Genomic DNA, 27,136 nt, shown 5'->3' on the forward strand with positions numbered 1-27,136 from the left:
TTGCCATTTTAATCACTTTGAGGTGTACAGTTCAGTGGCATTAAGAGCATTCACTCTGCTGTGCGACACCACCATCCATCCTCAGGGATTCTGTACATTTTCCCTAACTTAAACTCGAAAATCATTTGCAAACAAACACTCTAGAAGTAAGTGGATTTTAAGATCCCGAGTGTTGTGGGACTTACCAGCTACGTGTATGGGTGTGTTTTTGGTAGGCAACTGTCAAGAGGCTGCAAACGGAGAGTGGGTTCAGTTGCCCTCTTTGTGAACTACGGACACCACCCCTCACCTCTTGCCTCCTGCTCCTCCACGCCTGAAATGGCTGGCCTGTGCTGTCGGTTGGTGTAATAAAGACCCATTCAGTCTCCTCCCCTCATCATCGCCACCCTTTTTTTTTTCACTTCCCACATTTTATTTCTATCCACGCTCTTGAGGTTATTCACCTGTCATGTCTGTATGATGGAAACACTGTAACAGGGTCCTGCTGCGTAACTCTCTACAACTCTGCTTTCAGTAACATCACACTTGTCACTTGAAACGGCCATGGTGTTAGTATTCAAAGTGGCCAACACAACAAATCAGTTCCCCCTCTTTTCCCAAACATTTACCAGCACAAAATTGGTCTCTTAATCTAAGTGATATTTTGGTCCCTTCATCAATATTACCTGAAGGTAGGCCAGGTAGATTCAATGCTTGGTGACTGCACTCAAATTGCAAACTTGAAAGAGAAACAGATATCCCCTTTAATGCTCCTGTATCTGAAGAGACCTGGACTTTTAGGACTAAAACACATATGTACTCTGAAGACAGCAAAAGGATACTCTTAGGGGTTACATGAAATTTGTGATGATGAACATGTGTTCAACTCAACTATATAGAGCAGCTTAGAATTCATAATAAATACTTCAAGAATATTGGTTCTGAGCTTCCCTGGTGGCATCTGTCTACAATGCGCGAGACCCAGGTTCGATCCCTGGGTTGGGAAGATCTGGAGAAGGAAATGGCAATCCACTCCAGGATTATTGCCTGGAAAATCCCATGGACAGAGAAGCCTGGTAGGCTACAGTCTATGGGGTCTCAAAGAGTTGGACACAACTGAGCGACTTCACTCACTTTACATATTAAGGAAAAGATTTATATTTGTTATTTTAATGTGACAAAGACATTATTGCAAGTAAGTCAGAGGTCCACCCTTTCTTTTAATACCTATTGCTCATACTTGTAAACACCATTTCTCATGGCTGGTTAACAGAATGGACAAGACTCTTCCTCCCACCTCACTTCTTTCTGCTCACATCTGCTTTTCTCCCACTTCTAAAAAGCACACTTTATAGATAAGTGCTGTACAGAAAGGTAGGAATGAACCACAGAGAAGCTTCCTCAGCTGGAGGTAAGGGGAGGAAAACCTACTCCTTCCACATCCACGTGCTATCACGTTTCATCTGGGCCATTCCACTCATCGGGATAAATTCTAATAAACATTCCAACACAAATCATGACCACCCCCCTCCCCCGCAACACACACATGCAGAATTTGCTATTGGTGCTTTGTGTACACCAGAGGTCAGCAGAATTTTTCCGTAGTATTTTCTGATAGGATCTTTGGCTTTCTGGACCATATGGACTCTGTCACAATGAATCTACCATGTAGCCCCCCAACAGCCATAGACAGTACGCAAGTGAATGGGGTAGCTGTTTCCCAAGAAAACTTCACAAATGCTGGCAGAGGGCCCACCTGGACTTACAGGCTGGAGTATGCCAACCTGTCATACACAATACAAGGCATCAACATACTGAAAATCAAGAACAAAATCCCACAAGACATGTCTAAATATTAAAAAGCAAGACGACCGTGTCTTGACCTAATGAGATCGAGCAATATAGAAGCCAAGCAAGAACCAGTTAATAGTTTCAGAAAGAAGGCACCACACTGGTACAGGTGTCCCATCTCCTTTAAAGCGTTTGCTTAAGACATGGGGGGGTCTCTAGCCTGCCTGAGACCAGGAACCACCTGAGCGCAGAGACTAAAACACAGCAGACCCTTGATAAATACTTGTGGACGCAAGGAATGGTAAATCCAGTTTCCTGGGCGGCCTAGTAACTAATGCTTACACGGTGAACCTCAATTGTTTAGAATGCCCGTGGGAGGAGGAATACGACACTGTCTCCCTGCCTGTGCCACACGCCCTGATCAACACCCCCTTCACACGTGCCCTGACAGTAGCCTCCACTAGTTCCCGTCAGCTTCCCTCCACAGACGGAGCAGTAGGCAAAAGAACATTTGACAAATATATTCCATTTTGAGGATGACCAGCCTAGAACTCTGGACTGTTGCCATGGCTGCAATTGGTTCTCTGCTGTGTGTCTACAGCGAAGAGGAGGAGAGCAGACATCTGAAAATGTTTAAGCACAGTAGCGATGCTGAAGGGCATATGGTCAGCTGTCACTGATGACACTCACCACCCTGAGTCATCATCACACCTTCCCCCTCTGTCCCTCTCAGGGAGGAATGACCCGACTGATCAGGAGAGGGTGCGTGGAGGGGACAGGTGTCTGGGCGTTACTGATGCTCATAGACGGCTCAAGCCCCCTGACAGGAGGAGAGATGGGTGGGCCAGGCTGGTGGACCATGAGCACAACTGCAGGGGACCGGCCAAGCACCCGAGGCCGGACCTCCACGGGGATGGCTACACATGTCTGCACACTGACTCCTGAGGAAGCAAGGTAAAGAGGAAAGACCCAAAGTCCCACTGAAACCATCAGACTCTGAAGAGCATATAGACACACCATCCATGGGGATACCACAGATATCCTATCGGGAGGGTGTTCCAAGATGGTAGCGCAGAACCAGCCCCAGAAGAGAGGGTGACTGGTAGAGGGTGGGGAAGAAGGAAATCCCTGTATTTCACAGGAGACCCTGAGAATGACCTGGTGTTTACAAACTGTAAGCTGCTACTGCTGAGTATATTTGAAGGAAGTATCTGCTAGTTCTTTGGATTCAACTCAAAAGCAGAAGCACTCTTGGAAGAAAACATTTTAAGACGTACAACTGCTTCAGAAGTCCTTATGTACTTGGTGTTGGCGACCCAGCAGTGAGGCCCCTGCACTTGGTCCCTGCCTCCTGGACCTTGTTAAGGTGGTCATGGCTTTGAAACCTAAGTATGAGCCCGGGTTCCACCCATCAGAGTGCTTGCAGTTTAGTTAAGGAAACTGGCTGTTAAAAAGCAGAACTGAAGAAAGCAGCTAGGCTGTGTCAAGGGAGCGAGAGTCAGGTCAACATCGGATGTGACTGCGGGGGCTGTGAGCGGCTGGTGTCCTCTTCCTGGAAGGCCTGGGTCTTGGGGAAGGTTTGCACTTGGCCACACGAGGGGTCAGCGTGAGGGCTACTCAGCAGGCGGTTGCGCATAGCCCGGAAACCAGAGTGGCCTGAGCTGGGGAGGAGAGCAGACAGACTGCGGTGGGCCCGTGTGTGATGCTGGCTGGACAGCTGGGCTGGTAAGGCAGGGAGGCAGCAGGGACAGCAGGTGGTGAGGAAGGGCAGAAAGTGACTGGAGCCCCCGCCTGGTGAGGCGCTGGGGTGAAGGTGAGCACAGTCACCAGTGCCTGACATACAGGGGAACTGCTGAAAATGGCCAGAGGATTCACCTCAAACCTGGCTCTCAGATCTTTCATATGTGCATTGGCTTAGCGAATCCTCCACAAAAATAGAAAACAGCTTTCCAAACAAAATCCACATTAAACAGGGCTTCAAAAGAATACAGAAAATCGATGCAAAGTCTGCACGTACCTTAAAGAACAGTTTCTTCTTATTCTAAAGAGCAAGTGATCAAATAACTATAGACGGAAAAGAGACTTTGTTCACAGTGGATTCCTACCTTCTTCCGTGGGGTATGTGATGTGATCCCGTGACTCCGAAGCAATGGCTTCAGAAAGGCCTCTGACAAATGCAAAATACACAGCCCCCATCCAACAACTGATTACTGAAAAGACCGTTGGTAATTTCTGTGCCTGGCACAGGCCTGAGTGCTGAGGGTCTAGAGACAGGATGGCAAGGTCCCTAAATCCCCAAGGGGCGGTAGTGCCAGGAATGTGGCTGCAGGGCGTGGCTCTGCACTTCCATGGACCCACTGCAGTCTCAGCTCCAAGTGCTCGGTGCCCAGTGTCTGCTGGACCGGTGAACGGGCTCCACTGGCCCAAAGGTGGCTGCTACTGGCATCTGTGCTCCTCCCCTCAAGGGTCAAGAGATGCACTCTGATGCTGTTTGCTTTTGCCTTCTCTGTGCTTCTGTACACCGGCTCCCTGTACTCCTGGGGATGAAGACCCTGTCTAAGGGCTACACAAAGCCATAGACAGAAATAACCCATCTCATTTGAATGTCCATCTTATCAACGGTTAACGATTGAAAATATATTAGCCTCAAAATATGCCCTGGAGCAGAACATGAAATTGAGTCAGATTTAAAGGTAAAACCCCATGATTTTATAGAAAGGTCATCCTTTCTACAGGTCACTTTGGACCCTGTGCCCGGATTCTAGTGATAAGTCTTCATTCTCCGTCTCATGAGAGTCTTCAGTGCAAACGGACGGACAGGATTTCCTGGTCTAGATACTTCCCGGTGACCACCTTCAAGTTTCTCCCTTATAGCCCTCCTCTAACATTTACATCTGACAGTAAGAAGCAGAGTTGGGGGCCCCACTAAAACCCCAAACAAGGGAACCTGAGTGCTCTGGCCAGTAGGTGTCATTCGCTCTTCTGCCCTGACATGGGTATGTACCAAAAATTTGAGATCCTCGGTGTAGCCAATATTTTACTTAAATAATCACCCTGGCTGTTAAGTCAAATCTCAAATTACCTACGAGTTAAAATTAGCTATTCTGGCCAAACTGTGCCCTCCATTTCCACTGGGTTTTACATCCTGTGCGGTAGGGTAAATTCCAGTGCAGTGTGAAGGCTCCTCACACTGTGACCTGGCCACACAGAGATCCGAATCTCTACAGGAAAAATCCTAAGACTCTCCAGCCTTAGCAGAGGAGCAGAGAGAGAAGTGACTTTCAATCTAGCTCAGCCTTTCACACCAAATGCTGAGCTGGTTAGAGCACTCAGTGACTCCTGTGAAGTGCGCACCCCTGCCTCTCCAGCCAGCCAGACTCTGAAGGTCTCTCAACGTTTGCAAAAATCCCACCTTCACGTCTATTCCAGGTCACAAATATGTCTCAGTGGCCCAGCTTCTACTGAGTTTTTGAGAAAGTCATCTCCAGCGAAGATACGTTGTTTATACATGAACTCATCTTGGCGGGTGTGTGTGTGGTCAGGAGGGTGGGGCTGGGCGAGGGCTGGTGGCTTCACCGCCTGTCTGTTGGCCACATCTGTCGCCCTGGGTCTGGGAGCCCCGCTGGGCTTCGCTCACCCTCCTTGCTGCTGGCACCTCACATGCCAATGTCCTTAGGCACTGTCTGCCCCAGTCCTCCTACAATCCAGCCAGTGCGGTTCCCGTCACAGCAAGCACTTCCTCTGTCAGAGCAGACAAACCGACTCAAGCCACAGCCGGAAGCAGGCTGACCACAAGTGCTAAGGTTCTGGTTAGTTCTTTTCTAGGTAAAGTTGGAAAAGTCCCTGCAAAGCAAACACTGAAGTTTTAGACACGGGGGCGGCACTGACCTCTTGAAATGTTCTTGACTGGAAAGAGGGAGGGTGTGTGTGTGAGAGAGAGAGAGAGAAACAGAGAGAGAGAGAGAGAGAGAGAGAGAGAGAGAGAGAGAGAGAGAGAGAGAGAGAGAGAGGGGAGGAGAGGAAGTTGGATTGTATGATGCAAATGCTAATCATTCTGAGAAGTGTGTTTTTTTTTTTTTTCTCCCTCTTCCCAGGTTCAACTGAAGAGGCAGTTCTAAGAAAGACAGCTGAGATCATCAGTTACCTCCTCAGAGAAAGTCCACTGATGGTAGAGTTTTGTTTACCATGTAAACAACGCAGCATTTATGGCTAAATCCGTTATTCTTTCACAGCCAGACTAGAGAATTGCGATTTTTTTTTCTCTGGTGGCGTCATGAGGATAAAAGACAGAGTCACTGGCCAGAAGATGGGTCCCAGGAAGATGGACCTGTAAGCCACAGAGTCCCCTCCACCCTTCAGAATCCCCTTGGGGAAGATTCAGGAGAGCAGAGATGGTCCTTTCAAAGCAAATGTCAAAGGCACTGCACCTTATCTTACCAAGCAAGATGACAGACTGGATTTCCCAGAGTGCCTGGGGATGGCTGGAGTGAACCAAAGTGGGGGAGGGGCAGCCTGGAAACAGACTCTTGGCTTCATGTACCCAAACTCCCAGAAAATGCCTGGAAGAGGGCGGAGAAGGAAGACTGAAGATAATCCTTAACTTTTCTACAGCAGGAATATATTACACTCAATAAACTTTAAACATTTGCCTCTCTTGTGAGTGAAGCTGATTGTGCGTGTGTGCGCTCAGTTGTGTCCTGTTCTTTGCGACCCCCATGGACTGCAGCCCACAAAGCTCCTCTGTCCATGGGATTCCCCAGGCAAGAATACTAGAGCGGGTTGCCATTCCCTTCTTCAGGGGATCTTCCTGACCAAGGGATAGAACCTGAGTCTCCTGTATTGGCAGGTGAATTCTTTACCACTGCACAACCTAGGTGGAGAAGGCAATGGCACCCCACTCCAGTACTCTTGCCTGGAGAATCCCATGGATGGAGGAGCCTGGTAGGCTCCAGTCCATGGGGTTACTAAGAGTTGGACACGACTGAGCGACTTCACTTTCACTCATTGGAGAAGGAAATGGCAACCCACTCCAGTATTCTTGCCTGGAGAATCCCAGGGATAGAGGAGCCTGTTGGGCTGCCGTCTATGGGGTCGCACAGAGTTGGACACGACTGACACGACTTAGCAGCAGCACAACCTAGGAAGCCCAAGTTAAAGTGATTATTTGCATTAAAGAGGAAGAAAATAATCTTCAGAGCTCTCTTTCCTAAGATCAGAGAAAACAAACAAAACCCAGAATTTGTTACTTTGGGTGAAAAAAATGATAATGATCTCTATGCTCAATGACTCCAAAATTGCCATAGTATCTATGACACATTTAAAAAGACAAAAAAAAAAAAAAAAAAAAAAACCTAAAACAATGAATCCCAAAGGTAAAAAAGAATCAGTGGTTGGGGGCGGTAGTGATGAACAGACAGAGCACAACACAAGCATGAACCCTGGTGTAAATACCGTCTTTAGTTAATAATTACTGTATTATTAGTTTATCAATTGGAGTAACTACACCACAGTAAACAAGTTACTAAGAGGGGAACTGGCAGGCAAGGTAGGGAGAAGGGGGCATATGAGAACTCGGGACTTTTTGTTCAGCAGTTCTGTAAACCTAAAACTGCTGTAAAAAAGTAAAATCTCTTAAATTAAAAAAAAAAAAAAGGATCCCACACCTGGAATTTGTTGGTGGTGGTTTAGTCGCTAAGTCATGTCCAACTGTTGGGACCCCATGGACTGTAGCCTGCCAGGCTCCTCTATCCTTGAGATTCTGTAGGCAAGAATACTGGAATGGGTTGCTATTTCCTCCTTCAGGGGATCTTCCCAACCCAGGAATCGAACCCAGGTCTCCTCCACTGCAGGCAGGTTCTTTACCAACTGAGCTATGAGGGATGCCAGACCCTAATTCAAGGATCCAGGTCCCTGAATGTCAGAGGTCGGTTTCTGCAGCAGCCTCAGGCTGTCAGTGTGTCAATGGGAAGGAGCCGTGTCCTGGAGTCAGGAACTGAAGCCCAGATGCCCAGAGTGTTCACAGGGCAGCGAGCTGGGCGAGTCAGCCAACCAACCTGGGTTTCTGCTTCCCTTTTTTTGAAAGCTACTTCACAGGGTTAATGTAAGAATCAAACGGCTGTGAGAATGTGTCTGTCAACTGGAAAGTACGATGCAAAAGTACCATAGGTCAGTGTCAGCAGCCCAAGGTCACAGAGCTGGTCTGTCGTCTGAGATGCTGACTCCAGGTGTAGCGCTAGATTCCACGTGAGTGAGTTCTTCCTTTCCCAGATTTCAGACGCAGGGATTTCTCTCTTCCTGGTGGAGCCACGTGAAGAGTGCCCAGGCCGGCCCCGAGTACAGGCATGAGCCCGGTCTGCTCTCGTCTCAGCCGACATCACCCAGACGGGCCCTGTTATATAATCTTCAGCTGGGCTGGAATGACCACTCACTCTTCCCAGACTTGGTTAATAGTTGTTCTTGGATGATACAGTGTAACAGAGCCGGGCCCTCGCCAGAGAGAGGACCGCACCCATTTCTGATGAAATCCCTAGGCAAGGCCAGCTGCAGAGCCGCGGTTCCATGTCTCTGTGGACCCTCAGGTGAAGGGATGCTGGGCCTGCACTGGGGCCTCGAGATGGCAGCATCCATCAGTCAGAGAGGCACCACTGGGCCCTGGGTACCCAGGCTGCCGGGTGGAGGAAGCCCAGGATTACAGAGGAGGGGAGAAAGGTCAGGGCGGGGGTGAGAGGTGGCGGCGCTGTGCGGAGCAGGGCCGGGCAGGCAGGCTGGAGATTCCTCAGGAAGAACCTCCAGGCGAGTCCGCCCTCCTCCCCAGCTGGCTCAGGACCTTCTGCTCAGGCAGCCTCCAGGGCACGTCCAGTTAGCTAAGCAATCCACCAGAAGGTTCCTTGCGGTCACGTACAGGGTTTTGGCAATTTTTCTTGGTTTTTCTTCTATTCTCTTTTGGATTCCACGAGTTTAAACTTTGGTCTCTTAATACCTTTATACAATGACGGTTTTCTTTTGTTTGTTTTTATTATTGTTGTTGGTTTGTTTTTAGCCTACTTAAGAGGCTTTCCAAAGTTCTTTGCTATTGTTTCAGGGCAAAATACTTGGTATTTGTCTTTGAACATATGCCCTGTGCACACCCGCGTGCCTCCCTGCTTTTCTGTTTCACCTGTAGCTGTGTCCCCGTCGGACACCATGTGCCGGGCGGCTCCTCTGGACCGAAGGCCAGCCCGGCCTGGAACCCCTGAGGATCAGGTGATGGGAAGATGACCATATGGCCTCAGGGAGAGCTCAGGGCAAGCCGCCAGTGTCACCCTGACGTGAGAGGGGTTTCAAAGGAAGGTGCCCACAGCCTGAACACTTCTGGGAGGGAGACAGGATCTGCCAAGCGTAGATTCTCCAAATTCCTCACTCCTTTCCAGCCACCCCATGTTACCAACCTGCTCCCCTTGCACTCTTACCCCAAAGCTCACTGCCGTGTCCACGTGGGTCTCCCGTCTCCCTCCTGACACAGACCCTCGGGAGTTGAGAGTGGAATTATTGAGCTAAAGATGGCCCAAGAGACCCTCTGATTCAGCCTCCTCATTTTCTAGGTGGTAACATTGGGGTCCTGCAGAAAAGCAGGTTTGTGAAAGGAGAAGCCAAGAGCTTGGTTCACGTGCATAATCTTTAACTATGAATGGCTGAACCTAACTGCAAGGATCTTTTCCTCATTCTCATATGAGGAAAAGTCTAGTAGCTACTAGACTTTCTTCAGAAGAGATACATGTTAAAGAATCCTGAATACTTGTACGTGATAAAAATAAACTCAGAACATCTTCGTAAAGGCCAGGGGGTCACACGCCTCTTGGCTGTGTCCAGCTATGTCAGACGCTGTCCATGCTCAGAGCAGAGGAGAGATGAAAGAGTGAAGGCTGGGGAGTCACCGGGGTGGACACGGAGCCTGGGGCTGAGGGGTAAGCAGGGTGGCCCAGTGGGGGCTGCAATGGGCAAAGGCACAGGTGAGTCCAAGGTATGGAAGGGAGAAAAATGCGTTCTCGGAGTTGAAAACATCTGCTGAACTGGGGAAAATGAGGGTATAAACAAACACCTCATATACACATACAAACCCACATAAACAAGCAAATCCCCACACTGGCCCCTGAACTAATGAACCAAGGGGGAGACGCGATTATAGGTGCTGGACCCACCACATGCCAAGACCACCCTCAGGGGACCCGCCTTAGCAGGTGAGTTCCTTTGGAGCAGATAACAGCTTTGCTTCCCTAACGGTGACACAGTGCTGAGCGCTCCTCAGCGGAGGTGAGAGCATGGAGAACTCCGAGCAGAGGGCTGGGAGGTCCCTGTAGACCCGTCTCCCAGAGCTCGAGTGCCTCCAAAGAGAAGGAAGGTGCCTGTGCAGTGCGCTCAGGCGAGGGTGGCTTCAAACCCTGCAGATCATCGGAGGGCAGGACGGGGCGTGAGCCCAGGTGTGGAAACTTAAGCTGAGCGACTGCTCTGTGCAGCTGCCGCGGACACTGGTGCCGAGGGTGGGGGTGCGATCGCGCCTGGCCGGCTAGGAGACGCATCCCCGACGCTGACTCGCTGTTTCCAGCCACCCCGAGGCAAGTGCCAAATCCCTGTGTGCTTCTCCCTCACTCCGACGTGCCTGAACTCGGCCGCGGTGTCAGCTAACTGCAGAGAGCTTTCTGAGTTGGATCAGAGGCCAGCACCGGCTGTATCCTCACCCGCCCGCCGCCGAGGGCTTACGGAGCCTGGGCAGCATCTTAACCAAGGCCGCGGCCTCCCAGAATGAGGAGGAGATGGTGCGGCGCTCTGTTTCTCCTAAGAGGGCAGAGTGCATTCCCAGAAAATGCCCTGGGAAAGAAAAGCTGAGAGCTTGACTGACAGTGAAATAGCTCCATCTCGGGCCTTATCACCCCACCCCCACCCCGCGCTTGCCCTTTCTCCCAGCATCCTCTCTGGAATTCTAGCTCAAAGTCCAAAGCCATCGCTTCACATCTGCGTGGAAGCAGAGGGTTTCCACGCCACTTCTGCAGTAGCCACGGCCTGCCTGCCAGACCCATCTACATGACGCAGAGAGGGAGCAGAAGGGGAGGTCGGGGAGCATTATCAGGGGCACACCCCTCCGTTTGCACCTTAAGTCCTATCTGTGAGGGACTTCCTCGAACTAAGACCCCTCGTGATGGCCATGGGAATTTCTATGTTCACTGCTCTGCTCATGGCGCCACTGTCACCACCCTTTCCCTGTAGCTGCTTTTTGTTGTTTAGTTGCTGTGTGTGTGTGCGCTCAGGTTGCTCAGTCGCATCTGACTCTTTGTGACCCCATGGACTATACCATGCCAGGCTCCTCTGTCCATGGAATTATCCAGGCAAGAACATTGGAGTGGGTTGCCATTCCCTTCTCCAGCACATCTTCCTGATCCAGGGATCGAACCCGGGTGTCCTGCATTGCAGGCAGATTCTTTACCGACTGAGCCATCAGCAAAGTCCTACGTAGATGTGCAGGGCCTGACTTTGATCTGACTATGATCCACATGCAACTCTCAGCCTCCGCTTCCATCCTGAGTTACACCCACCCTCCCCCGCCCCCCCCCCCCCCCCCCGATTCCCTGGACTACCTGGGGCAGGAAGCTGCAGTGCTCATTTGGGGAGTGCCTATGGGTAGGTTCTATAGTACCAAGCTGTGTCTTGGGTCAGGAAAGGAGCAAGACTCCAGTCGATGTCCCTTTTAAGCAGAAGGCAGTGACAGGTACTCAGTTCCTGTCTTGATCTTTGGGCCCTAACACACTGCTTTCTGTCTGCCCTTGCTTCCTGTCTTTTCTTATCAAATACAGATAAGCATGAATGCTAAAGCCAGACATCCTCCTGCATGTGACTCTTCTTAGTGTGTTTCCTCATAGTAGATGTTTAGTGGTGCTTACTTTGCTAACAGAACTTATGTGCTTGGAAAGTTTACCCAGGAGCTTATTTTCAGGGTAAAAAAAAAAAAGGCTTTCCCTTATGTGACTTTTTTTTGCATGCAAATTTCTAAGGGCTTTCACCAGAGCATTTTCTGGGAATCCACTCTCCCCTCCTATGCAAAACCACACACTGCCACCACGATACTACTTTTAACTTCGAAAATCGCTTGATTTTATGACCCTGTACTGTGAGTCTCCGAGGAGGTCAAGTGAACCTAATAAAAGATGGAACAAGCTGGAAAACGTCCAGTGGATTAGTGTGTGTGTTGGCGGGGATGAAGGCGGGTGGGTAGGCAGTGGGAGAAGGCTGTCTACTCTCGCTGTGAGAAAAAGTCAGCACCAGGCTTAAGGGATGATGGATCAGACGCTCCAGTGTTTAATTATCAGGGAGTTATAACCATTCGGATGAGTCACCTGGGTGTGGGAGCCCAAGTCTGACTGCGGCTCTGGTGAACCGGCCTTCCCCTTTAACTTACCACTCTCTCTCCCCAAATATGGTCACCAAAGGAAATTTCATCCCCCATTCCTAGCTGAGGGCAATGAAGTTTATCAGATTATCACACATCTAAATCAACATCTACTTTGGATACTCCCTTTGTAAAAGCCGTTCTCTGCCCCGTCCCCTCCCCTGCGACTGGTGGATCCAGCTGCAGCTCAGGGAATTAACCCCACCATCACTGGGACTGTTCTCTAGGGGATCCTCTTTCCTGCTCCTCCTCCTATTCCTTTCTCTGGGCTTTGCCTCCTCTAAAGGCAGTTAATTCAGCACCACTGAGGGGAGGAGGGGGATGAGCCAGTCCTCCTCAGGAAAACCCCCTGCAGCCAAGCCAGACCGTGGCTGGGTTCTCGACACATGGACACCGAGGCGCGTGTGCAAGCACCGGAGGAGCCACTGCACGTGTCAAGACACCTCCAGGGTGGCCGCTCGGCGGCAGACCTGGATGTGAACCCTGGCCCGGGCACTTCCCAGACCTGTGACCCTGGAGAAGTGGCTCAGCCTTCTGGGGCTTTATTTAGGTTCCTGCCTGGGAGATGGTGACAGTGCCACCCGCAAAGCAGCTACGGAGACCAAACAAGATCACGCACGCCAAGCATTTATTTCCGTACCTGCTCAATAAAACAAGACCTGCGACGAGGGTGTGACCCAGTCTGCCCGGGTCAGGGCAGAGTACAACACAGCCTGCTTCCTCTGCAGTGGGATCATGCTGGCATGGAAGGAGGTTCTCCATTCCGTCTCCTTGTCAATTCACACAACTGTCCCAGCAGAGAGGAGGGGCCAGAGCAGCCCCTGGGAATGGGGGTGAGCAGCACTCCACCTGAAATCACTCTGTCTTTAACTGCAATGAACTCAAAACACACCTCTGGAAACACACCTTATGTTGACAAGGTAGAATTCCAAGCTTCAGAAAGGGAATCTCTATTTCATTAGCAAAAGACATACATGCCTTCCTATTTCAGTTAGCATCTGGTCTTCTTTACCAACCTTCCCTCTTAAGGCTTTTTGAGTTTCTAACTTGAAAAGAGTTAACTTAAGTCAGCTTACCAAGGACTGAGCTTTTCTCCTGAGCTGCACTGTCATGGAAAATTGGGCTCCTAGGTCCTTGAGGGGAATCACATATTTGATCTTTGACCTACAATGCATCCACTGTGCAGTATTTAAATTCCTTTAGGCAAAGATATGCACAACTAACTTCCTACTTATTCTGGTTAAATACATTGGACTGCGTGGCCAATCAAATCATCATATACAGACTCACACACATTTTCATATCAGCTGGCACCAGAGAAAAGCTAACATCTCTCAAACACGGGCATGTGGTATGTAAAGTCTCGTGAAAACTGACGTGTAGTGGAGGGTTAAAAACAGTCTGCTTGTTACAAGGGTTATCACCAAAACTCTACGTGGTAGCGCCAAAGTTCCAAGTTCATACCAGGAGAAGGGAACTCAGGGTTTTTTTCTCCTGCCTTGAACTGCTAGGGCTAAGTGAGGTCACCCTGTAGTCACATTTCTTTGAAAGTTCAGCCCTGTCTGGGGCCTGAGTCAACGAATCTGAGACCAAATCCACAGTACACCGGGTGGCGCTGAGAGTCACAGCCGAGGCTGAGCGCCCTGTGGCCACCAGCTCCCGGCACCGACGCCCGTCATGTGTGCAGAGCCGACACACAAACCCACAGCGAACCCAGTATACATACTGGTGATAAGACTCTCATACACAGGATGCAGGGGCCACTCCCCACAGTGCCGGAGGCCCTGGTCCCGGGCACTGAGCCTGAGTGGAGGACAGCCCTAAAAGTCACAAGTACCCGTGACCCACTCCACGGACAGACAGTGACAATGTCAGTCTTGTCCTGCCTCAATGTTTAACGGCTTTCCTGGTGACTCAGATGGTAAAGAATCTGCCTGCAATGCAAGAGACCCAGGTTCGATCCCCGGGTCGGGAAGACCCCCTGGAGAAGGGAATGGCAACCCACTCCAATATTCTTGCCTGGAGAATTCCATGGACAGAGGAACCTGGTGGGTTACAGTCCATGGGGTCACAAAGAGTCGGACATGTCTGAAGGACTAACACTTTCTTCTCACTTTCAACAGCTTTAAATTTAAGAGAGAGAGGCCACAGGAATTTCCCATGAGAGGAGGTTCTCAGAGTCAAGATGCCCATTCTGACTTTCCTTAGCAACAGCGTGCAAACAGCCACAGGACCTTATGCTTTCCGGGCACCCAGGAGACGCACTCACGGCAGCTGTCAGCACTGCAGGCTCTCTGTTTACCACCCAGTCATGGCTCCGTGTCTGCTCCTCTGGCCCTTCCATCACTCACTGCCTCCCTCCCCCAGCACTTACCACCCCATGCCGGGGCCCACATATTCCCCTCCTTACCACCGCCCCAAGGACATGGGAAGGGGTTTTAACCCCGATCCACAGCCGTGAACTCTGGTCAGGGACATTCTGTGATTTGCCTGGGGTTACCTGGCTTGGATGGGCCAGAGCCAAGACTCACACCTTCACTTCTCTGCCTGCAGATCCCATTCTTGGGTATGACAGCTTCACAGGGGGCAGCAGCCTGACCCTGGCTTTGCAAGGAATGTTTCATCTCCAGTGAAAGGAAAGGGGACGATTAGGAGGAGAGGGAAATGGTGTCCTGTTATGTTTAGATGAGAATTTGTGGGTGAACCTCTGGCTGCTAAGTTCCCAAATGTGAGGCAGAGCATCTGATGTGCCTTCTTTTCCTCCAGACGAATCTGTTTCTAGAAAGAAGACATCCTGGCTCCCTGACCGCCAGCTGGTTCTCGTGGGAACCGCAGCCTCAGGAGTCACCCTTTCAAAGTCAGCTTGTCTCCTTAGAACCTTTCTCCCATCAGAGCCCCTGATGGGTTCCATGAAGCACTTGTTGGTTTTTGAAGTGAAAACCTATTTGCCATCCCTGACACAATCTACTTGCAAAGTGGCTGCTTTCGGGGTGTCTGGGAAGCTCCCCCACCTTGCAAGTGACCCGGGGGACCTTTCCCATTTGGTTCTGCCAGGTGGTCCTTTGGCAGCCACGATGCCCCAGTTCTTTAGAAGTCTCTGGGATCTTAATCAACGGGCTAAGGAGAACTGAGGAAGTCAGCACCTCCAGCCTCCAGCCACGATGCAAGAGGTGGTTTTCCTGAGGAGTCCTGGGACCGGATGGAAGCCAAAGGGGCCCCCGGACGACTTCTCCTTCCATCTCTGACACTGCTCATCCACTGCCCTTCTCCCTCCTCGAAGCTGGAGTCCTCTCAGCTTCGCAGCGTTGGCCTCCTTGAGAGGTCTCCTGACTTCTCCTCCTCCCAGACAGACACTCAACTCCTGAGAAAGGATGCTGGGAAGACCGCCCCCCACCACCAATTGGGGTGCCTTGCAGCCTCTAAGTAGGTTCGCAATGGGGGCTGGTTGCCTGTTCCACCGTGGCTCGAGTTCCCACGGGCTGGTGGCCTCCCACTGAGTGACTCGGCTGGGCACCCCCAGTTTCCAGCCTGCAGGGGCTGGCGCTCTTCACAGAGCCCCCAGCAGGGATTCACGCAGCTTTAGAGCCAGACTCTGCCAGGAACGGTGTTGGCAAAAAGGCACTGCCTTGTGGCCGGTGGATCTAATACTTCCTGGGCCCTCTCCTAGCGCATGAGACAGACATCTGGTTTCTCAGCAACTCGGACACTGAGGTAAGAATTCCTTGATGCAAAGATTTATAGAAGATGTGACAAGAAGTTCTCCCACCAAGAATGGCATGGCTGGGAAAGCTCAGTGAATGCAGGGGCTTTGGGCAGGCAGGGTAGCTGGCTGGGGGTGACTTCTGGCCCTTAATCCTTGTCAGCTGATTGCTCACAAGGCTCCTGATAAGTCTTTATGATCAAGACAGAAACCCAAAAGCACTGTGGAGTTTTCTGTGACTGTAAAGTAAGGTGATTAACAGAAAACTTCAAAACTGGCCCCCAAAAGATTTAAAGATGGGGCACATTCGAATACTCTAGAGAGAAGCAGACAAAGTGGGGTGGGGGAGAAAAGGAAGGTGTGACTAGGGTGAAAACTACAAGCCACCTCTTCTAAACATTAAAGCATTGAATGAGAATGCAGGCTGCTGCTACTAAGTCGCTTCAGTCGTGTCTCTGTGCGATCCCACAGACAGCAGCCCACCAGGCTCCCCCATCCCTGGGATTCTCCACGCAAGAACACTGGAGTGGGTTGCCATTTCCTTCTCCAATGCATGAAAGTGAAAAGTGAAAGTCAAGTCGCTCAGTCGTGTCCGACTCTTCGAGACCCCGTGGACTGCAGCCCACCAGGCTCCTCCGTCCATGGGATTTTCCAGGCAAGAGTACTGGAGTGGGGTGCCATTGCCTTCTCCCGCGAATGCAGGCTGCTATACACAATACAGATAGGTTTGTGTTAGCACGAAAGTTCAAACATGGTTTAATTCAGTACTATGAACACCAGGAGGAAAAGAAAGGTCCTGAAGACCTTTCAGTTTATGTGTCCCGAGCCTGGAAACCTGACCTGTGAACATCTGCACCAGCAACCACCACAAGGTCCAGTCTCCATAAGAACAGACCCTGCTTCCGCCCGGCCTAGAGCTGCCAGCATCCTTGCCGTGTTCACCCAATGTGAAGGTTATGGAGTTCAGTCCATTAAGCCTGGGCCTGCATCCCAGCTCAGCCGCTGAGCACTGCCTGGGCAACTGACCCTAAGCCCAACTTTCATCTGTAGAAGAGGACTCCCACCACCTCCACACCCATCACCCTTGTGTCTATTTATCCTCCTTCTCTGAGTTAACTTTTTCTCCTTCCCTTCTCCTACTCTAATCACTCTTGTCTCTTTACCCTTCTCCCTCTCTTTCTTTCATTTGGTTGTGACAGTTGTGACAGGTGGCTTGAGGGATCTTAGCTCCCCGACCAGGGATTGAGCTCGCACTCAAAGCAGCAGAAGCAAGGAGTCCTAACCACTGGACCAGCAGGGAAGTTCCATACCTTTCTCTCTTTTTCAAAACCTTTAGGACAGTCATCTCTGGGGTGAAACCCCATCTATTTCTCATCCCCAGAGTTCACCCTTCCTGGCTCCCCACTTAGGTAGTTTTCTTTATTAAATGTGTAAAAGATATGGGAGAGGTTCACAGACCACGGATGGCTCAACCCATAGAGGAAGGAATACTTCTTCTCAGCACTCACGGAACCAGCTTGGAGGATGATTTCTTACATCAGTGTCTATTTTGTCTCTTCTGTTGAACTCTTACTATTCAGTGTGTGGTTCACGGCCCAGCAGCTCTGGCATCCCCTGGACGCTGGTTGGAAATGCATTATCTCGAGTTCTGCTAGTGCCCGCTGAATCAGAAGCTGAATTCTTACCAGCTCTCGGTATGACTCATGTGTACTCTGAACTATTAGAAGCACAGAGTTAGACTTCAGGGCCTCCTCGGGACGGCATCCCCAGGAAGCCCCCCAGAACCTGGGTGCTGAAGAACTAGGGCCATGTGAGTGCTGGCCTGCCCACGCCCACTGCCAGTGAGCAATCCTCAGCTGGGGTTTATTTACATACAGAGCGTTAGGACTGCATCTGCATAAGAAACACACAAAGGCTCAAAAGAATTCACCGACCAACACGAGAGATGAGGGTTCACCTCTGGGTAGGGAGGGAAGATCCCCTGGAGGAGGGCATGGCAACCCACACCAGTATTCTTGCCTGGAGAATCCCATGGACAGAGGAGCCTGGTGGGCTACAGTCCACAGGGTCGCTGAGTCGGACACAACTGAGCACAGCACAGTGCTATACACAGAGTACGGCAGAGGGCTCCAGCCCTTGGCAGCATGAAGGGCATCAGTCAGTTGTGTGGTCTTCATTCACAGTTGATGGCTCTCCTCTGCAGAGGGAGCGGTGTAAATCACAGAGCCCCTAAACTTCACACTGCATGCCTCCTTTGCTTGGCCATACACCCCCGAACGTTTTAATGAAGTTCAGAACCACGGGTACGAAAGGACAGCTGGCCTGGGAGCCTCAGAGCATGTGTTTGGAGCCTCCACAGTGCTTGGCCTGGGAAGAGCGCTCTGCACACCTGCTTGGCTTCCCCTTTCCTGGGACCTGGGACTCATCAGCAAGAAGATTAATTTGGGATTAATCTGGGACTCAAATGCCTCCATCACATGATCCCTCCCTGATGATTAGCAGAGCGTCTCCCAGAAAGGTGAGGCTGAGGCCAAATGGACCAACCAGGCTGAACGCCACAGAGTGATCATTTTAAAAACATACCACTTAGAGACCAGGTCTTACATAAGGAGAAAAAACAGGCAGGGATCCGTTATCAAGAGAAGAGGCCAAGTGGGCTTCCCTGCTGGTCCAGTGGTTAAGAATACACCTGCCAATGCAGGGGACACGGATTCAATCCCTGGTCAAGGGAAGAACCAACACGCCGAGGGGCAATGAAGCCTGGGAGCCACAACTGCTGAGCCCACGTGCCTAGAGCCTGTGCTCCACAACAAGAGCAGCCACTGCCATGAGAAGCCCAAGCACTGCATCAGGAGCAGCATCTGCTTGCCACAACTAGAGAAAAACCCAAGCAGCAACGAAGACTCAGTACAGTGAAAAATAAATAAATATCAAAAATAAAGGAACAGATAAAAAAAAGGCCGAGTACGTAAAAGGCCAGCTACTGCGTGAGGTACAAGGTGAAACCTTAGTCCTAGTAGGTAGCCATGTGCTCAGCTCTCTGAGCCTCAGTATTTCCTCCTTTAAAATGGAGATGACACCCCATCTGGGGCTTCTTAAATGTGAAGACACATGGAGTTCTAGAGCCTGACGCCTGGCCCATGATAAAGGATGAGCAGACATCACTGTCGTCGTCCCTGCTAGCTCCCAGCACTGCGCTGTAAGCTGGGAAGCCAGCCTGAAGGCTCCAGGGTGACCTGCCTCCAGGAGCCCTGCCCGCTCACCTTGATCATCTCTGCCACGTAACTCTCGGGCCCTGTGTACTCCGTGGAGTCCTTCACTTTCACCAGGACGATGAAGCACAGGTAATGCCACATGTTGTGTTCTTCCTTGATGTGCTCTTCAAATGTGACGGTCTTGTTGTCAAACTTGTCTCTTTCCAACCCTAAAAAGAGACAGAGAGCCCTGAGTGAGCAGCCATGCTGCAGAAAAACTCATGAAAGAACTGCCAGAACAGAGGAGGTTGTGGGTTCATGCCTGCCTTTATAAAGAGTTGGGTTCTGCTGGCCTTATAAACGCGTTCACTTTTGTATCCTAGCAGGAAAACACAGGCTGTGAGTCAGATGGACTTGGGCTTGATTTCCATCTTTGTCACTCACCAGTCATTGTTAGGTCTCCAGCATGCCTTAGCTACCTTTGCAGGGGATGGGAAGACACCGTCTGGGTTCCAAGAGCACGTGGGGGTTAATTGAGCATGGGTGTGACAGGCTCACACACAGCAGACAACCAGTGAACGGGAGTCCTTTCTCCCAGGTAAATGCCAAAATACAGACATGTTAAAAGGTTTTTGAGGAGGCAGAGTAAGGACAGAAGGAACTTTACGTACATTTTGAACTCTAGCTGCTAAGTTTATATTTTGCAGAGGTCTGGGTGAGTAATTCTGAAACTAGTTTCTGTGTATTCTTAGGTTGAGCAAATAGATAAATATATGGTGACATTGGGAGCCAGATATCTAACTGTTAGAGAAATATGGAGCACAAATATGGACAGGGAGTAAGAAGAAACTCTGTAATGGTGAACTGGAATTAGAGGTCTGAGGATGACCTCATCCTTTTTCATGTTTATAAAAATAGATACAAAACTGTGTGGATCCATGTATCCTTTAGATTTATGCCCTAATTAGCCCTGGGAGCAGTGGCACACCAACAGGAATGAGCATGCCCAGTGACCAGATCTTGGATTCTAAATATCATTTTCCATTGAACAGAACTAGGGCTCTTTGGAGAAATCGCTGATACCAGCGCTGGGTGAGAGAAGGTACGAGGTGAGCTGGAGCCTGTAATACCTCACAGTGCTAAAAACACTGAGGAAGTCTGTAATAAATGATGGTGATGTGGCAAAGTACAGAAAGCAGCTTTGAAGGAGCTCTCAAATCTGGGGCAGTTTGAGCATCAAAATAAATTATGACAGTAAAGGATTATAATCCACTGAATTAACAAAAACCACAAGAATTCATGTTGTTACAAATACAAACTTCAAATATACATGGAGAAAAGAGAAAGCTATTTCTTAAAGAGCCAATAAACAAATGTAGAAATAATAATAAAGTAAATAAAAATCATCATTTGGCAACCATCACAATCACAGACTCAGGCAAAAACTGGATGCAGAAACTGATGAGTTAATGTTTGAGAGTTAATGCAATATTTATGTCATCTCAAAGGATCTCCCTATAAAATGGTTCTCAATGGTACAAGAAGAAGAAAAGTAACTTCCGTGGAGAAACAGGGCCATTACCATCTTAACCAAGTGATCAATGTTAATATGACCAGTTAGAAGATGAACTGGCATCATGTACCTCCTGATGTTCTGGGGAAGGAAATGGCAACCCACTCCAGTATTCTTGCCTGGAGAATCCCATGGACAGAGAGCCTGGCGGGCTACAGTCCATGGGGTTGCAAAAAGTTGGACATGACTGAATGACTAACACCTCCTGATATTATGCACTGAGGAGAATACACTATTTCTCTGATGTTCCTATAAGAAATCCATAACCTTAATCTCACACCGTGGGAAAACATCAGACAGTCCCAAACCAAGGGACATTTGATAAGATAACTGACTTTTAAATTCTTCACAAATGTCAATGAACTCAACACATGACCTGGGACTTACCTTTGCTATAAAGGATATTATTAGGGTAAAGTGTGAACTTTGAATAGAATATGTAGATTAAGTAAAAGTATGACATCCTTGTTAATCTCCCACTTTTCATAATTATATTGCATGTGTAAGAGAAGGTGCTTATCTTTAGGACATATATAGTATTGAAACAGAGATAAAGGGGCACCATGTCAATCACTCTCAAATCGCTCAGAGAAACAGTGTGTATGTGAATAAAGAAAATGATAATAAACATATTAAAGTGTCACTTCAATATGTGGGGAATTGGGATGAAGAGTCCACAAAAATTCTTTGTACTATTCTTGTGACTTTTCTGAAACTCTGGAACTGTCAAAATGACAAGGTTTAAATGGTTTTAAGGGGCAAAAAGCTATGATCTTAGTTTTAAAAATGGAAACGTGATCACTTTGAGTATACATACTGGTGAGAAATTTATGTATTTAGTAACCATTGATATATTAGGAACAATCCTGAAATGATTACTTAGCTCCCAAATTCCTACATGATTACTTTGCATTTTACAGGTATTTCCTTGGAGTTAGACTGACAATGATTTCTTTGGTACCCCATGCACCTCTCTTGCATAGCAGTTAACTACTTATTAGTAGGTGTCTACACTGTACAGGCTCTATGCTAGGACTGTTTCATAAACTACCTCAACTAAGTCCTAAGATAATGCAGAGAAGTACATTATTGTACCCATTTTACAGATGAGCAATAAAGGTTCAGAGAAGTGAAGTGACTGTACCATGGTTACATGGCTCATAAGTGTCAGAGGCTTAATCAGAACACAAGTCTGACTTCCAAGCTGTGAGCATTTCCGCCATATGCTCTAAGAGGGCTGTATTTCCACTGAAAACCTGATACCATCTGCAGTGAAGACATCCACAGGCTGGAGTTGAGTGAAAGAGCTCCATTCTAATTAGAATGGGAACAAGAGATAGTCTGGCAGCCCAACAACCAAAAGGCCCAAAGACACATACATTTCAAATAATGTACAACGATGTTTCTGCTACCCCAAACTTTATTTCTTAAAACCAACCAGCAACTGCACCACTAATCCATGGTGCTGCAGATGTTTCCCAGGAGAACAGAGCAGAGGCCCAGAGAAGACTCTCTCCCAGAGCAGAGAGTCAAGGACAGGGACGTGGGGGAAGGCAGCAGCCCCTCCCACTGTGAGCCAGAGCACCCCATCCCAATCCCCCAGCAAGAGCCGGGGGCCCCACTCACCGCAGATAAAGCACGTGGTCTTTAATATCTCCTCTTTTTTCTGTTTTTCACTCCTCAGGTCGGCAAAGGTGTCAATGATGACCCCAAAAATCAGATTAAGGACAATGATGATGACCATGAAGAAGAACAAGAGGTCATAGATCACTCGAGCAGCAAAGAGGGGCTCCTGGAAAAGAGGAGTGGGGGTGGGGGGGTAGGGATGGTGGGGGTGCAGGTGGTGTAACCTGTCAGCAGGTACCCCCCTACCCAACCCCTGGGTCTGCAGACCTCAGGGCAGAGGAGTGGGACTGAATGCACCCGAATCAGATGTCCCAAGCCCCCTGGCTCCCCCCACCCCCAGCAGCACATTGGGCATCAAGCTGTAAAAGCCACAACCTCATCTCTTTTCACACCCCCTGGGTATATCGTGAGTTCTCCAAGTGTCACGTGGCACCTGCCCACTTCCTGGGATCTAAAGGGTTTGCAAATGTGTTCAGGAAGGCCAGACGGGCCTGAAGAAAAGAATCATTTTAGCAGACGGAGGGGAGGGCGGAAGCTGCCCCTTTCCACAGCGCGGGGAGCGGGGGGGGGGCGGGGGGGGGCGGGGGGGGGGGGGCTTCCGCCCAGCATCACATTTTGATGAGAACCAGAGTGAAAAGGAGCCCTAAGCAGCTGGCTCTGCGCGTCTACCCGTCACCGCTCTCGGCGCTGGCGCTGCCCCCGCGTCTGCAGTTTACGCTGGAGCCCACTGCGCTGCGCTCTCCCCGCCACCCCGCCCCCCGCTCTTCCTTCCCCTGGGGCGCAGCTACCTCTTTGGATGGCTTCCTGAGCACATCGCCCACTCCGCCCCCGCTCCGCAGCCCGTGACTCAGCACCGTGACGATGCACATCAGCAGCGTCTCGCACGTGTGCTCTTTATCTTGCTCTGTCTCTTCTGCAGGGACCAGCTCTGCGAACATGGCAAGTCAGGGGGAATTTAGAACGTGAGCGGCAAGACAGACCAGGATTTGCAGATCAAGCTTCCTGAATGCCATCTCACCAGCGGACAGACAGGAGCCGGAGAATAAAATAAAGGAATCAAGCGTCAAAGGCTTTCTTTGTCACCACTGTGTTCACTAAACCCTGTTCATTTCTCAAGCCCAGAACTGCCCTTACCTCCATTAAATCTAAAATACTGTAAACTTTTCAGACTTTCAACTCCAGTCTCAGCGCTGAACAGACATTTCAACTTAGATAGCTGCTTATGAGTTTCACTAGTGATTCAGTGGTGAAGAATCTGCCTGCCAATGCAGGAGACATGGGTTCTATCCTTGGGTTGGTAAGATCCACTGGAGGAGGAAATGGGAAACCACTCCAGTATTCAAGCCTGGGAAGTCCATGGACAGAGAAGCCTGGTGGGCTACAGTCCATGGGGTCACAGAGTCTCACAGAAGATTCTTAGCAACTACATAACAATAACAACAGCAGCAACCTTTTACAATTGGTTCTGTGGACAAATCGTTTTACACCTTAAATTGGAGACTAGTCTTCAGGGGGTAAAATTTTTTGACTGCCTTGTTCTTTCTCCAGCTGCAGCCAGAAAGGTCTTGCTAAAACACCAGTCAAGTCATATCACTCCCCTCTCAACAACTTGGATCAACCTTTGAGTAAGCTTTAACCTGACCTGCAGACCCTTCAAAATCTGGTCCTTTGTTGACCTCTCTGGCTTCGTTTCTACCGACTCTTCCTCCTCATGATCATTTCCCTAGTCATGCTGTATTCTACCTCCAAGGCAGAGTCAGACACGCCTTACAGAGTAAACAACAACAATAGAATACAACACAGCCCCAGGCACACAGTGGGCACTCGGTAAATACTGGAGCAATTAAGCCGCCATTTTATTCCCATATAGACTCCCCGCTTCATTCCCCTCCTCTCTCTCTGCCTCTCCTCCTTGCTCCTGGCCGTCTGAGCAGTGAGTCTGCTTTCATCTGCTTCCAATGTCACGTGCACCTAAGCCTTGTGGGGAGCCTGGCACTAACGTGGGGCTTAAGGCTGCGAGGTCCTACCTTCTTTGGGTGCCGGAGAGGAGCAGTTCTCCCCAGTCTCCACCCTACACACGTCAGAGTACAGGAACTCACTTGCCAAACTCTCGCTGGCTTCTGGGAGAGAGAAGGCAATTTTATGATGAACAATCTGGCAGCATATGGTTAAAATGTTTGAAGTCCCAAATTCACGGCTGATTAAACAATTCTTTACATAAATAACACCCTCCAATCCTGCCTATAAATCCGAAGCAGAGATGCAATTTACACTTTCGTTGGGTGATCTGGATGGGAAAAAAGCCAGAAATGTCAATTCCTGTAAGCTTACTAGAAATATCGCACTTAAATAGCACCTCTCCAACTTTAAAGACAAACAGCTGAAACTCCCTGACAGATACTACTGAACACACAGACTCCAGCAAGATTTAGACCAAGTCTGCGTGAGAAGCAGGAATGGCATCAGATCAGTTTAGTTCAGAACCCTAAGATGGTTGGCAGTGAATGTCAACTTGGAGGCTGGGTTACATGCCAAGAATGCAGACTTTGGGAGGGAGAAAAAGGCTTGTCTGGCTTAGTCACAATTCTAGTTTGCTCCTTGGACTCAGGGCGCCTGGCTATCTGATGAAAAACCAGTAATATTTCACTTACTAGTGTCAAGTATTTTAATTGAGGGAAACGAGCACTTGGGGATCACTCAAGTGTATGATCACTGTCTCTCTCTCTCGTAATAGGAAATCTCTTCTGGTTTTGCTATAAATTAAAATCATATGAGCTCAGTGTAAAACTTGTATATTGTAAAAAGGTCCAAGAGACAGCCACTACTTGCAGTTTGGGTGTATATTCTTCCATATTTTAAAAGATATATATGAGCTTTTTAGGGGCTTCCCAGGTGGCACAGTGGTAAAGTATCTGCCTGCCAATGCAGGAGATGCAAGAGACATGGGTTAAATCCCTGGGTCGGGAAGATCCCCTGGAGAAAGAAATGGCAATCCACTCCAGTATTCTTGCCTGGCAAATCCCATGGACAGAGGAGCCTGGCAGGCTATAGTCCATGGGGTCACGGAAGAGTCGAACATGACAGCAACAGAGCACAGGTGTGAGATTTTTCATTAAAAAAAATATCTACACCGATCCTATTGTACTTATTCTTCTGCAGTTTCTCACCATATCTTGGCTACTTTTCCATGAAGGTTTATAAAGACGTACCATATCCATAGGGTTCACCACCCCATGGATGACCCGTACTCTAATGAAACACTCCCTTACATTGAGATTGCTTCCAATTTCACCCTGCAATGAACATCTGCTTCTACAGTTCTATTTTTAAAGGATAAATTGCTAGAAATAGACTTACAAAGCCAAGGGATGCCTACTCCAATACTCCCAATATACACTGGTCAAACTTTTAAGAAAACGTTGCACAAGTTTAAAATAGAAATTCAATAAATAAATTAAATGTAGCATCTGGACACTCACACTTAGCATCTGACGTATCATATCACCCTCTGAATGCAGTGAAAACTGAGTCCTGGATTCAATTCACACTCTTGAGTGTTAGGGAAATACCTACACTGCCGAAGTCATCATTTTTCGTTCAGTTGTAATCAGGAAACATTCTTTTAACATTAAAAAAAGATCAGAAGGTCCAAACCCACCTGGAAGAGAGGTTTCATTGGGCAGCCTATCTACTTCCAAGATGAAGTCATCTTTGAAGAAAAGGTAGCCCACTATGGAGAACAGGTAAACCAGGATCAAAGCCAGAACCGCCGTCAAGATGATGGACCGGCCGTTGCGAGTGACGCTTTTAATGACATTGAGCAGAGTCTCTTCTCTGTACACTAAATCAAAAAGCTTTAAAAACAAACAAAAAAAAGGACAAGGGGACAATGTTAAGAAGCATCTCTATTAGACGAACATCAATGTCCCCAAGGACAACTTCATTTATAAAGAATTTACCGTTTGGCTAACTGAAAAGCATTCTACTCTAGGGAAGTTCAAGAGGGAGGGGACATATGTATACCTACGGCTGATTCATGTTGATGTATGGCAGAAACCAACACAGTATTGTAAAGCAATTAGCTTTCAATTAAAAATAAAAATTTAAAAAAGCATTATACTCTTTTCTTAATATGTTACACTTGCCCATCTTAATAGTGAAAACCGAGATAGTAAAAATAAGGAAAAACAAATATAGAAGAGGAGGGTGGAAAACAATAGTGATTTCAAGTTGTCTACATACAGTTTCAAGGTCCTGGGACTAGACAAAACACAGGCCTGTACCAGGGAGCTGCAAGGGACAGGGGAGAGGAAGGGGAGGAGGGGCCTGGTGTGCGGTCATTTAGGGGCCATTTGATGGAGCTTCTGTTAAGGGTCAGCCACTCTGGATACAGGATTGGCTGAGTCCTGGTCCCTGACCGCAGGTCCCTGAGCTGCTATGGGCCAGACCAGGGGGCAGGGTCTCTGGAGTCGGACAGAGGTTCAAACCCCAGTTCAGCCACTTGCTGTCACCTGGACCAGCTATCAACCTCTTCCTCTGCGAGCCTCAGTCTTGCCATTTGCAGAGTGGAAGAGACAGAGTTACCATAAAGAATAAAGAGACAATATACATACAGTGCTTAGCATACACTCATACGTATGTGCTAAGGACACAACCAATGGTAATAATTATCATTACTTTCCTGATGAAGAGCCTGGGCCAAGGCCACCCTGACAGAACGTGGCAGGGAAGCTGGTGGTGGTCACACACCAGGAAGCCTCACCGCCTCTCATCCCACTGGGAGGGGCTGAGACAACCTGCTGTTCACGACATGCTCGTAATCTTGGCCTGACCTCTGCCTAGGGGCCTGGGCTCGG

General features: G+C 49.0%; 1 protein-coding gene across 7 annotated transcripts in view; it reads right to left on the bottom strand.

Moving 5' to 3' along the window:
- Positions 1–27,136, bottom strand: part of ITPR1 (inositol 1,4,5-trisphosphate receptor type 1) — a 352,734-nt gene that overhangs the window by 10,988 nt on the left and 314,610 nt on the right. For all 7 annotated transcript variants that reach the window (XM_070777089.1, XM_070777087.1, XM_070777086.1 and 4 more), the window contains 5 exons: positions 25,939–26,134; positions 24,308–24,400; positions 23,069–23,208; positions 22,281–22,446; positions 19,151–19,311 (listed from right to left, as the gene is read on the bottom strand). In XM_070777089.1, the coding sequence (XP_070633190.1) occupies positions 19,151–19,311; positions 22,281–22,446; positions 23,069–23,208; positions 24,308–24,400; positions 25,939–26,134 (756 nt within the window). The remainder of the gene's footprint in view (positions 1–19,150; positions 19,312–22,280; positions 22,447–23,068; positions 23,209–24,307; positions 24,401–25,938; positions 26,135–27,136) is intronic.

Source organism: Bos indicus, chromosome 22 (assembly GCF_029378745.1).
Source record: "Bos indicus isolate NIAB-ARS_2022 breed Sahiwal x Tharparkar chromosome 22, NIAB-ARS_B.indTharparkar_mat_pri_1.0, whole genome shotgun sequence".
Classification (NCBI taxonomy): domain Eukaryota; kingdom Metazoa; phylum Chordata; class Mammalia; order Artiodactyla; family Bovidae; genus Bos; species Bos indicus.